This window comes from Pongo abelii, chromosome 4 (genome assembly GCF_028885655.2).
Source record: "Pongo abelii isolate AG06213 chromosome 4, NHGRI_mPonAbe1-v2.0_pri, whole genome shotgun sequence".
Classification (NCBI taxonomy): domain Eukaryota; kingdom Metazoa; phylum Chordata; class Mammalia; order Primates; family Hominidae; genus Pongo; species Pongo abelii.
Genome location: NC_071989.2, coordinates 91,621,029 through 91,633,835, shown reverse-complemented (window position 1 = coordinate 91,633,835; position 12,807 = coordinate 91,621,029). Strand labels below are relative to the sequence as shown.

At 36.2% G+C, this 12,807-nt stretch overlaps 1 protein-coding gene across 6 annotated transcripts in view; it reads left to right on the top strand.

The window, feature by feature from the left end:
- The window catches only part of EDIL3 (EGF like repeats and discoidin domains 3), a 447,876-nt gene that overhangs the window by 336,680 nt on the left and 98,389 nt on the right, over nt 1-12,807 (top strand). For 4 of the 6 annotated variants that reach the window (XM_054555109.2, XM_054555108.2, XM_063723895.1 and 1 more), the window contains one exon: nt 10,430-10,555. In XM_054555109.2, coding sequence (XP_054411084.1) covers nt 10,430-10,555 — 126 coding nt within the window. 6 annotated transcript variants of the gene reach the window in all.

Genomic DNA, 12,807 nt, shown 5'->3' with positions numbered 1-12,807 from the left:
GCTGTCTGATCGTTCCTCTGGAGGTTTCGTCTCAGAGGGGTACCCAGCCGTGTGAGATGTCAGTCTGCCCCTACTGGGGGGTGCCTCCCAGATAGGCTACTCAGGGGTCAGCAACCCACTTGAGGAGGCAGTCTGTCAATTCTCAGATCTCAAAGTCCGTGCTGGGAGAACCACTACTCTCTTCAAATCTGTCAGATGGGGACATTTAGGTCTGCAGAGGTTTCTGCTGCCTTTTGTTCGGCTATGCCCTGCCCCCAAAGGTGGAGTTTACAGAGGCAGGCAGGCCTCCTTGAGCTGCGATGGGCTTCACCCAGTTCAAGCTTCCTGGCCACTTTGTTTACCTACTCAAGCCTCAGCAATGGCGGACGCCCCTCCCCCAGCCTCGCTGCCGCCTTGCAGTTTGATCTCAGGCTGCTGTGCTAGCAATGAGTGAGGCTCCGTGGGCGTGGGCCCCTCTGAGCCAGGTGCAGGATATAATCTCCTGGTGTGCCGTTTGCTAAGACCACTGAAAAAGCACAGTATTAGGGTGGGAGTGACCCGATTTTCCAGGTGCCGTCTGTCACAGCTTTGCTTGGCTATGAAAAGGAATTCCCTGACCCCTTGCACTTCCCAGGTGAGGAGATACCTCGCCCTGCTTCGGCTCACGCTCAGTGCGCTGCACCCACTGTCCTGCACCCACTGTCCTACACTCCCCAGTGAAAGGAACCTGGTACCTCAGTTGGAAATGCAGAAATCACTCGTCTTCTGTGTCGCTCACACTGGGAGCTGTAGACTGGAGCTGTTCCTATTCTGCCATCTTGGAACTGCCTCAAATCTCATTTTAACATTCTATTGTTTTTATTACTCTAATGTTTCATCTAGTCACTTCTATAAGATCAAAATGTCTGGAACTTCTCAAGCAAATGTTCTTGTGTGATTTTTTTTAAGAGGTGATCCTACCTAATTGGTTAGCTTTCTTGAGTTGCTGCTAATCATAAAATCGTTATGCTATTTCTATCTGAACATGGCAAAAATGTGTGAGGGCCTCAGGCAGCCCTAAAGAGAGGCATTTCTCAGACCTCTGTGTATGATGTTTTGTAAAACTTTAAAATTCAACTAATACTTTGAGCAATAAAGCTTACCAATGTGTTTTCCGAAAGCCTCCCAAAGGTCAAATTTTAGTTTTTAACTTTCAAAAAAATCTTACCAATGTTGAAATTGGAACATTCTGAGCCAATTATTCCATACTCCTAATTGGACATGCCTAACTCATGGTTAGAATAGATATTAATCTTTGTTATAAAAATAGAGTAACATTTAACTCACAGAGATGTTTTTAGGTTGAGACTATTAGCTTCCATAGGTAGTTTCCAAACAAAGAAGTCAGAAATTGTGATGACTCTTAAAGTGGATTAAATAAAACAAATAACAGAACAGTGGAAGCATGCAGTAGGTACTCAGTATTGGATAGATCCCTTCTTTTCCTTTCTGGTGGATTGTGTACCTCAGGAGAACAGAATTTGACACCACCAATTTTAATCAAAAATGAAGATTTGCATATGTATTCCTCCAAAATGGAATTTCCAATAAAAGAATGAAATGTAAAATAATACCTTGTTAGATCATTGCAAACTGTAGGTTGTGTTGATAAATTATATATATATTGGCATTGGCACATAAAAACTTTGAAATGTCTTTATCTAGGTAGCATCGGATTTTTCAGCTTCTTTACCCAGTAGTAATAATTTAAAGTGAGTAATTTATCATTTGCCAATATCTCTACTGAAACTGTATTTTTACTAAAGCTGTGTTTTTATGTCTATTTTCACTGGCTTTCAACAGAAAGATTAATTTCTTTTCTTATTTCTGCTCAGATTGGACAAACTGAAATTAAACATTGTTAAGATGCTTAAAGATACTCAATGAGAAGCAGGGACATTGCTAATGATCATGCTATTAATTGTGAAGAAATATACTGATTCATTTTGGTTTTGTTCACGCAACTAAGCAAACTGCACTCAAAGAATTAACTTGGATTAACTAAAAACTTATTTTAAAGTAAAATACTACAAATTTTGTTATAATGAATACATTGTATATGTATTCATTGCTGTATTTGTGGTGACTATAGAAAACGGATAATTTACTATTCATAATTAAATCTACTGAAACGTTTTTCAGATTTCATAAAGGGTAACATAATATAAAGGACTAACAGGAAGGAAAATGTCACAATCCCACCTAAGAAATGACCTTTTGGTCTATTTCATAAGACATTTGCTAATTTAAGGTAGTCTGCATAGTATTTCAACCAAATTAGTAGAATTAATAGAGTTGTTAGACTGAACATTTTAGTGTTGACCTTTGTCAAAATTGCGTCTGACCCTACAGATTTTCATTTCAATACTAATTTTGTGAAAATGTATAAGAAATCAATTGAATTTAAGCTTTCAAATTAAATAAGCCTTATTTAATTTAGTCCATGTCAGATTTTTAAAAGGGAGTATTCTAAACATAAAATTTATAACTTCATTAAAGCCATTAACTTCTTTTGCCTTCTGAACAATTTATTTACAGGAGAACTAAAGGAAAGGTTTTCAAAATTAAGTGACCACCAGGCCACTGGAAACATTTGTCAATATGAAGGATTATTCTGATTTCCAATTCACAGTTCCAATATTTATCATTTATGAAGGTTCACCTAAAAAGAAGATCTAAAAGAGGTCAAGTAATGAAACTTGTATGTGATTGTGAGACAGCTTCCATTCTTCTATAGTATTGATATATGTTGGAGTGTGCTAAGTCAATCGAAGGATGCTCACACTTTGCTAGGGCTGTAAGTCATCTTTATGTATTTTTTCATTTTTTAAACCACATACTGTGAATAAGAAATCTTTTTGATTTTATGATGTCAAAGGGAAATCCCCACTATCCAATTAGAAAAAAGAACTTTTAATAAACAAAGCAAAATTGAAAGGACATTTGTACAGAAAATACTTAAGTGCAAACAAAAGTGCAGCCAATATCAATGTAGTATAAGGAGTGCATAATATGAGGTGCAAAATATAGATGTGAGGGCTGACAAATTATATCAATACTCTGAGATTTCAATATTCTTTCTTTTTTATGTAAAATGGAGATATTACAAAAAAAGATCAGCCCCAGCCTATCTTCTCCTTTTTAAATCCCTTACACAAGTAAAATTCTGGTGTCTAAATGATGACTGGACGAATCCAAAGAAATCAGAAAATTATCAAGACACTAGCTAATTTCTTCGCAAGGTAGCACAAGTATGAAGCTAATAAAAAGTCATATAACAATTATTGATACAAATATAGCCATCTAACCTTCAAATAAACCCATAAAAAGTTAACTTTTGTACAATGAATAACATATTTACTTAATACTCAAAATATTGCCCCTACCTTTCCATCCCTTCTAATTTTGAGTCATTTATTTGGTTTAGTGTCTCACATCTCTCTAAAAACAGCTTAGAAAACAAAAACTTCCATAAGACAAGGAAGTAAGATATAGTAAGTGATTATTAAATACTAACACACAAGCACTTACATATAGAAAATCATGAAAAAGGCCCAAAGTAATAGTTTCTGGTGCCAAAGAGAAGGAAATAGATTAACCCCAGATACAGGGTACAATCTCGGAAAGACAAGTTCTAGTGGTACATTAAAAAATGCATGGAACCTTTATGGTTTGGAGGTTATTTTAAATGACTTTATACTTTTTGAATTAAAATAAGTATATGTGGGGCATCTGTTATAACGAAACACAATGTCAGGTGCAAGGAACTGAAAGACATACTCAGTATTATGTCTGCCTGCGTGTATGATTACTGATGCCATAATTGTCATTCATTCAAAATTCCAAAAGCAAGAAACAGAAGTGTAGGATGTTGAATGCTTCTACTTAGAAGTGGTATTGAAACCATTGAAAAACCACGATAGAAATGAAAAGAATTTCATGTGCACAGCAGGCCTGCTCCTGTTTTATGATAATGCAAATTAGATGACTTCTGATTCCTGTGTGTGCAAATGAATTTTCATTTGTGGCATATTAGCTATCTTTGTAGTAGCAAAGCACAGCTGTAAGAATCGTAACCATTCTCTTCTAAAAATATGAACTGAAAATATGCTAATGAGTAAAATTTAGAACTTGGGAATACTGTTTCAAATATTATGAGCATTTGTAAAGGCTTTTAAATAAAATTAGAATCAGTTGTAATCAGTAATCTCATTTTGTCTTTAAAGCAGCCCTCTCTGTGAGCTAAGTTATGTTTGTTTTATAATGAAGAGTCAGAGAAGCTTGTTAAAGATTGCACATCCAGTCAGTGGTCTAAAGGGGATTCAGCACTTGTCAGAAAGCCAATGAGATGATTTTTACCACAGTATTTTCTAGACTATTATAACGATTGAAGTGACTCATTTTTTTCAGGGGATATCTGTTGGATTAGGAAGCCTCTCCAATGCCCAGTCCTGACCAGCATAGCTCAGGTCACTTATCTTGTCTTGAATAAGAGCTCCTGGTGGGTCCAGCCAGGCTCTGCAGATTCTGTGTATTCAGCTTGCCCTCTAAATTTGTGGTGCCACGTTGTAACAATTGTATATCCCTTCCAGTGTTACTGAGCATTGGATACACACACATACACATGTATGAAATATTTGGAAAATGCAATTCCTATATTTTTGGTTTAAAATAAAACAAGTAGGAAATAGGAATGTAAATTCTAATATTTTCTGCCCACAACCCAACGATATGTTTGTTATTCATACATTATATTTTAGAGAACCCTGCTCTGTCCAGCGAGCTTGCTCATAGTTAAGCTCACCTGGCTCAATTGCTTTGGTTTATCCTAGAGATTTTTATAATATTTCCTCAAAGCCAGTGATGCTATAATAATAGGTGGTTCACTTTTTGTTTACATTTATGATTGTAAATGTCTCTCATTTATGAAGTATTGATTTGCTAGCTGATATCAAAATAAAATTTATTTATAGAAAATTTGGCATTCATTTCTTTTTAATTAATACAATTAGCATTTGTGTAAGGAAAACATGCCTCAGTGAAGTGACTTTCAAATGTCTAATGTCTTTGTTCGTTTTATGCCGCTGGTATAATTCTTTAGCATAGTGTGTCTTCTGGACCTAGACAAAGCCTTTTCTGTATTGATCTTTGGTAAAATTCTTCTCTGAGATTATTTAAGATGTGACTAAGGACACATTTATCTGCTTGCAGCTTCTAGGTAATAACTTTCTGGAATTAGTTTATATTTTAAAAAATAGATATACGTTTTTTTTTTTCACTAGAAGAGATTGTGACCTTAGTATTAAAGCCAACCAAAGTTTTGACTTCTGAACTAATTGCTTAGGTTCCTTGCCCAGGCCCAGTCAAAGAATCTTTATGCTGCTCTTGCCATTTGACCTGCCCTCTACTTCTGACAGTTTCTGATATGTGTCTTACTGCTCTCCTCCCCTGACTTCTTCTCCACCTGAGCTTTGCTGGTTGCTTGTTGATTGGTTTATCTACTGATATGGTTTGCCTGTGTCCTCACCCAAATCTCATCTTGAATTGTAGCTCCCATAATTCCTATGCATTATGGGAGGGACCTAGAGGGAGATAATTAAATCATGGGGGCAGTTTCCCCCATACCTCTCTCATGGTAGTGAATAAGTCTCATGAGATCTGATGGTTTTATAAGGGTTTTCCTCTTTCTCTCGGCCCTCGTTCTCTCATTCTCCCCGCGGCCATCTAAGACATGTCTTTTGTCTTCCACTGTGATTGTGAGGTCTCCTTAGCCACGTGGAACTGTGAGTCCATTAAACCTTTTTTTCTTTGTAAATTACCCAGTCTTGGGTATGTCTTTATCAGCAATGTGAAAATGTACTAATATATCTACTCTTTGGCTTTGCACTCCAGCTCTGGCCTGCCCCCTGAAGGGTAATTGGTTGTTTCTCGGCAGCCCACCCTCATCTCTGTTGAAGTTTCAGGAACTGCCCTGGCTCTTATGGTGCCAACTGCTGCCACTTTGACTTCTGGCTTCTTAGTACACGTGGGTCTAGCTTGCTGCCATAGCTGACCTCCACCTTAGGCTTTCTACCACCCGCAGAGCTCTTGGTTCCTAGTCCTTTTTGTGAATCCAAAACTACTAGCTCAACACAAAATTTCCATTACCCGGATGACCCTTTCTTCAGATAGTTCCACTACCAGATTTGGGTTCTTCTGATGGCAGACCCAGTTTTCAAAATGACCTTCTTTTCCTGCTTTGATTTTGAACTGATCAAATTAGGAAAATTTCGTCCTAAAAACGCAGTCCTTTAAAACAAATTACATTCTCTTTCTCTCTGAATGACAAATCGTATCAGCATTTTCCAAAATGTATCCTGAAAATCACTACTTCCATAAGGTAAGCAGTAATTCCAAAAAAAAAAAAAAAAATGGTTCTGGGCTTAAATACATTTTGTAAATTCCATATCCTCTTTTACGTTCTGAATTTCTCACATGCATATTAACATAGTAAAGACTCTTAAGAGTCCTGTAGGAAAGAGAGTCATTGAACTCTTTTAGTTGATGATTTTCCAACTTATTTTTCATGGAGTGCTTTTTAACATGGATGAAGCTGGAAACCATCATTCTCAGCAAACTAACACAGGAACAGAAAACCAAACACCACATATTCTCACTCATAAGTGGGAGTTAAACAGTGAGAAAACATGGACACAGGGAGGGGGACATCACACACAGGGGCCTGTCGAGGGGTGGGGTCAAGGAGAGGGATAGCATTAGGACAAATACCTAACACATGTGGGGCTTAAAACCTAGATGACGGGTTGATAGGTGCAGCAAACTACCCTGGCACATGTATCCCTATGTTACAGACCTGCACATTCTGCACATGTATCCCAGTAAAATAAAAAATAAAAATAAATAAAATAAAAATAAAAATAACTACCCTAATATCCCATAGGAACCGCTTTGGAATATCATGTAATAATTAAATTGTATTTCTATAGCACTTTGTTGATTTCAAAGGGTTTTTCTATTTTTTTACTGTACTTTCTAATAATATGTGTACATAAGTATACACATGTATAATGTGTACATATTATTTGTATAAATTACCCTGTCTCAAAACATGAAAAATACAATTTGCTGACATTACATGACTTAATCCTGCAAATGGCAGAACTTGACCCAAAAATCCAGTTTCTCCCTTTTCTGTTGAGTTCCATTTTTTCATGGCTGTCTGTGGCTGACATCACGTAGAATGTGGTTTAACCTTAACAGCCTTTTTTTGCATCAACATGATTTTTTCAGTACAGCACAATATATGCAAAATATGTGTATCTGCAAACTTGGTTTTCCAGTTCACTGCATGCCTCTGTTCCTACTTTATATAACAAATAATTTCATCAATTTTTTGTTCATGTCTGTGTAAACCAAGCATTTGAAATTATCTAAATGAATCCAAAGCATTGTTATCAATTTCATCTTCAGAATGGTGCACATAAGCTAAAGTTAGCCCAGATATACCTGAGGAATAGTCGACCCCTGTCATGAATAAAATGAGTCATATGCATGGACCACTCTAAGCAAGGAAAGTAACAAGTGAACACTTTTACTTGCTGAGAAACAGTTCCTCAAAGAAGTTTACAACAGTACACAAATACTTATTTGTCACTCAAGTTGTAAAAATTTTCTGTCCCGTTTCTTAAACTGCATTTAACTTTCTTTAAAACTGTTTTCTCTTGCTTAAAATGACAGAGGATCATCGCTACTACTTGTCTTTATGTTAACTTTAGTTTGTCCTTCTGCAAATATTCACATGCTTTGGTTTTGCCTCCTCTGTGTTCATTTCTATGTTCATTTCTCTATGTTCTTAAGTAAATTTCTGTCTCCTGGTTCCAATGAAAGGTTCTGACATACGTTAAACTTTTATGTAGAATACATATTAGGATATTCACCATTTTAAAATGGGAACCAAACATAAGCAGTAGACATTTTGTAGTCTTTCCCATGTGTTGAGTAACAGGAACTCTGCTATGAAAGCATCATTATCTTTTGCCTTACAGATTTTCCTCATTTAACAAGCCATACTATAGGCTCTTTGAATAATAAGATTTCTGTGTCCAGTATATTTTCTCCTCTCATGCTTGATGTCCTTTAAATAAAAAAAAAAAATTTAAAGGAAGCAGGGGTGTGTCTGTTTACTTTTACTCAGTAGAATAGGTTCAATTAAAAAAATAGTGTCAGGCCAGGAGCGGTGGCTCACGCCTGTAATCCAAACACTTTGGGAGGCCGAGGCAGGCAGATCACCTGAAGTCAGGAGTTCAAGACCAGCCTGGCTAATGTGGTGAAACCCCATGTCTACTAAAAATACAAAAATTAGCCAGGCATGGTGGCGGGCACCTGTAATCCCAACTACTCGGGGGGCTGAGGCAGGAGAATCGCTTGAACCCAGAAGGCAGAGGTTGCCGTGAGCCGAGATCAAGCCACTGCACTGGAGCCTGGGTGACAAAACAAGATTCCGTCTCAAAAAAAAAAAAAAAAAAAAAAATTCCACTTGCACTGTTTTTTAATGCTATTGAAAATGATAAGAAGGTTTTTGTACAAGGTTACCCATCATAAGAAAAAAAAGCAAAGTGATATTTATAGCCATTATTAATTACATTATTAATTTCTATTTTTATGATACCTTGTCCTATAGTTTTAAAATAAAGTATGGAACAAAATTTGATAGCAATTACATTCAGGGTTGTATTATCATTATGGCATTGGGTGTATATAATTACTATTGCTATTCTATATGCAACATAATTAGCAAAACCAAATGTGGTTAAGAAGGTTTAAGGTAAATGAATGGAACAACTATTATTTGAGTTAAACTCTGAGTCACTTTTCACCCCATTCTTAACATCCTACCACCTATTAAAGGTTCAGTCTTTGTTTATTTCATGAAAAAGCACTGCAGAGTTTTAATCCCCAAAGCTGTAGGATTTGATGGCCATTTGTTAAATACCACAGGACCCATCTGTTCTGTTAGGCATATGCCTTATGATGTGGGAAAATCTGTAATACAAGGTAATGGATCCAAAGTCCTTTAGACTGCGACACTAAATTTTATATCTGTCTATCTATCTATCTATATATATATACATAGGTAGATATAGATATATACACAAATATAAGTATATAAGTATATACATATATGTACATAAGTATATACATATAAGTATATATGTAAGTGTATGTATATAAGTGTGTGTATATATATATATATACACATATATACACATTTTCTACAAGCTGTCTTAAAGCTCTGTAATGACAAATAGGGAAAATTCTAAAAATAAAGCAGCTTTAAAGATCTCAGTGGGAAAAAGCACACCACCAGCTGCCTGTATCTGCTTACATGTTGGTGTCAAAGTCATTTTCTCAAAGCGTGGTTTGGAGACCTCCTGCATCAGAATCAGCTGGTGGCATGGGCTGGCTGAAAACGCAGATTCTTAAATTTTATCCCCAGAGATTCTGATGTTATTAGGTCTGTGTTGGGCATAGAAATGTGCATTTTTGGACAAATATATTTGGGTTCTTGTGCAAGGTGATGTTCAAGAAAAAAGGAATTGGTTATTTATTATTTGAAACATGTTCGTTTGAAGGCAACCTCTTGGTTTGTTTTGTGTTTTTTTTGTTGTTGTTGTTGTTTTTATTTTGAGACATTGTTTTGCTCTGTCTCCCAGGCTGGAGTGTAGTGGCACAATCTTGCCTCACTGCAAACCCCACTTTCCAGACTCAAGCAATCCTCCCACCTCAGACTCCCAGGTAGCTGGGACCACAGGCACACACCACCAAGGCTGGCTAATTTTTGTATTTTTGTAGAGATAGGGTTTTGCCATGTTGCCCAGGCTGGTCTCAAACTCTTGAGCTCAAGCGATCCATCCGCCTTGGCCTCCCAAAGTGTTGGTATTACAGGCGTGAGCCGCTGTGCCTGGCCTGAAGTCCCATTCTAATGGGACTTACTTAGATATACTGACTTTTGAAGATTGCTTGAGCATTAATCTAATTGCAATGTAAGATTAAAGTATCAGGACACTCCAAATTAAAGAAATTATGCAGTACCAGTATGCAAATGATAAAAATCCAAGCTTATATTGATCTTTTATTAAATGAATAAATCCAACAATAAATCTTTAATTTCTCTTAACTCTGTAGGAAATAAAGTATATTAAATATCCATATATAGAATCAAATCTAAAATTTATGAGAAAGAAGATCTGTTTTCATATCTGTAATTTAAGTGTTCTCTGGCTAGAATATATATATATATTATATATATATAATTATATATCTATATGTACCCTTTATATATAAAATTAAATTATGAAATTTAAATCAATTTTTTTTATTTTGCCCTTTGATATATGTAACACAATAACAGATATTCTTAACAATGACCATGAGGTATTACCAATTTCTGAAGTACCATTTGAAGAGAGAAGATATGATCAGTGAAGATGGAATATTAAGTTTACTGTTGCTGTCTGTTAAAGAGGCCTTGAGTAAAGTAAGTGCATGATGCACGTTAATATTGTGTTGAATAATATTTTCAAGAGTTACCAATCTATGTGCAGTTTGTAGGATTTTGAATTCACTGATACATTTCATAAGAGACAGTATCTGAAGTGGTTAGAGTGTTAAACTCTATAACAGGACCTTCTGGGTTCAAACCCCTTCTCTGCCACTAGTTGCATAACAATGGGCAAATCCATCTGTTACTGTCTCAATATTCTTATTTTCTAAATAGGAATAATAGTACCTATTTTATAGGGTTGTGTAAATTAGCATTTATAAAGTGCTTAAAGGATAATTGATATGAAAATGTTAGCTATTATTTTATTGATTAGAATGACTAGATTCCCTGTAAAACTGTATATAGCATTTGCTTTAACACTACCAGATAAAAATACAGTTAAACATAGTTAAATTTAAATTTATTATAAATGGTGAATATTTTTTAGTATAAGTGTTTACTAAATATTACATGGGATGTACTTATACTTTAAAAAAATGTAATTTATCTGAAATTCAAAGTTGATAGACATTTCTTGTTTTATTTTGCCAAATTCAGCAATCCTATTTTCACTCCATCTCATTTGCTTTCATTTCCCTGGTACATCTAATTGATCTAGTTATGATGCTGATATAATGATGATTTTTGGTCAATAGGTAATGATTTTAGCAGACTGCTCATCTGTAATTGTTTTGCATTGTGCCTCTATTCCTGGTGAATAGATACTGAAAAGTCTAATAGTTTATTAACTTTCAAGCAAATATGCTTAAATGGACTTCCACATCAAAAGTTTTAATCTCTATTTTGTTCTGGTGGGAAAGATGCTATTTTGTATTCTGGCTCTCCTGTGTTTAGTGGATTGCTGGGAATCAGATGAATCCTTTGGATCCACAGATAAATTCAGGTGATCAACTCAGTAGCCTTTATTATATAGGAACTCAGCATAATATTTTCTATTTGGGGAATGGGTTAAAGTTACCAGCAATGCCCCTAAATGACTTTAAATGACATTTGGGATCCTTTGTCTACAGTTTGTAGAAATTGTCACTGGATGGCATTTAAAATCCTCAAAGCTGTTTTTAGCTCAATGGATTCATATAATTAAAAAAAAAAACAAACACACAGTCTTTAGGATTTGAACTCAAATCTTAATCCCCTTAGCTACTACCTATGTGAAATTGGGAATAGCATTTTACCCCTGGGCAACAATTTCTCCATCTGAGAAATATAGTAAATACCCATTCCAGAGGGCTGTTGAAAGGCTGAATGGGATCAGTCCTATAAAATATCCTGCATGTGCCTGGAAGGATGTTAAGTGCCCATGTGAGTTCTTTCCCCTGCCACTTTCTTAGCATTAACATAGAAACTAGAGATTAGTAGTACTGGAGCCAAGTTTTATCCAAAATCTTGTGGCTCTGTTATTTGAAATCAAAAGACAAAGATAAATGAGAAAACAGGACACTTTGTGTGCCTAGCTTTGAATCTGATTATTTTGTATATTCCAAAAAACACCTAGACCCCTCGATTTTTCCACAGCAACTCTACTTAACTATTAGTGAAAAACGCTGGGACATCCCACCACCAACAACAACACCCCTTTTGAGATTATCCGTTGTTTTAAAAGCCCAGCTTTCCTTCTTTTGAAAGCTACTCCCTTGGGGGAACTATCCTGGTCTAACAAGGTGTTTGTAATGGATGCAAATACATAGTCAGGCATCTTCTGGCCACAGCTGAGCCCTTCAGTGAAGAGTCCAGAAGTTCCATGTAAAAAGGATTTAAGAAGTACATCTTGTCGGAATTGTCTTGGAGAAGGTAGAGGCAGAGGTAGGAGATATTCCTTTAAGCTGTGTTTGTAGAGCAAGCACACCATAATTTATGACAAAATGATCATTTAGAGAGGCTTTGTGGGAAATAGAAATAGGGACCAAAAACTCCCAGCTCCCTATTCCTTGGAGTCTACATTTGAAATACAGGTGTGAAATTGGGAGATAGGCTGGGTGCAGATTGGCCCTGACCTACCGCATAAGGAGAGCCACTCAGGAGCATGAAATGGAGAAGAGAATTCCATAGCCTGGCATGGTGGCACACACCTGTGTTCCCAGCTGTGTAGGAGGCTGAAGCACGAGAATTGCTTGAACCTGAGAGGCAGAGGTTGCAGTGAGCCGAGATCATGCCACTGCACTCCAGCCTGAGTGACAGAGTGAGACCCTGTCTCAAAAACAAAAACAAAAAAAAAAAGAAAGAAA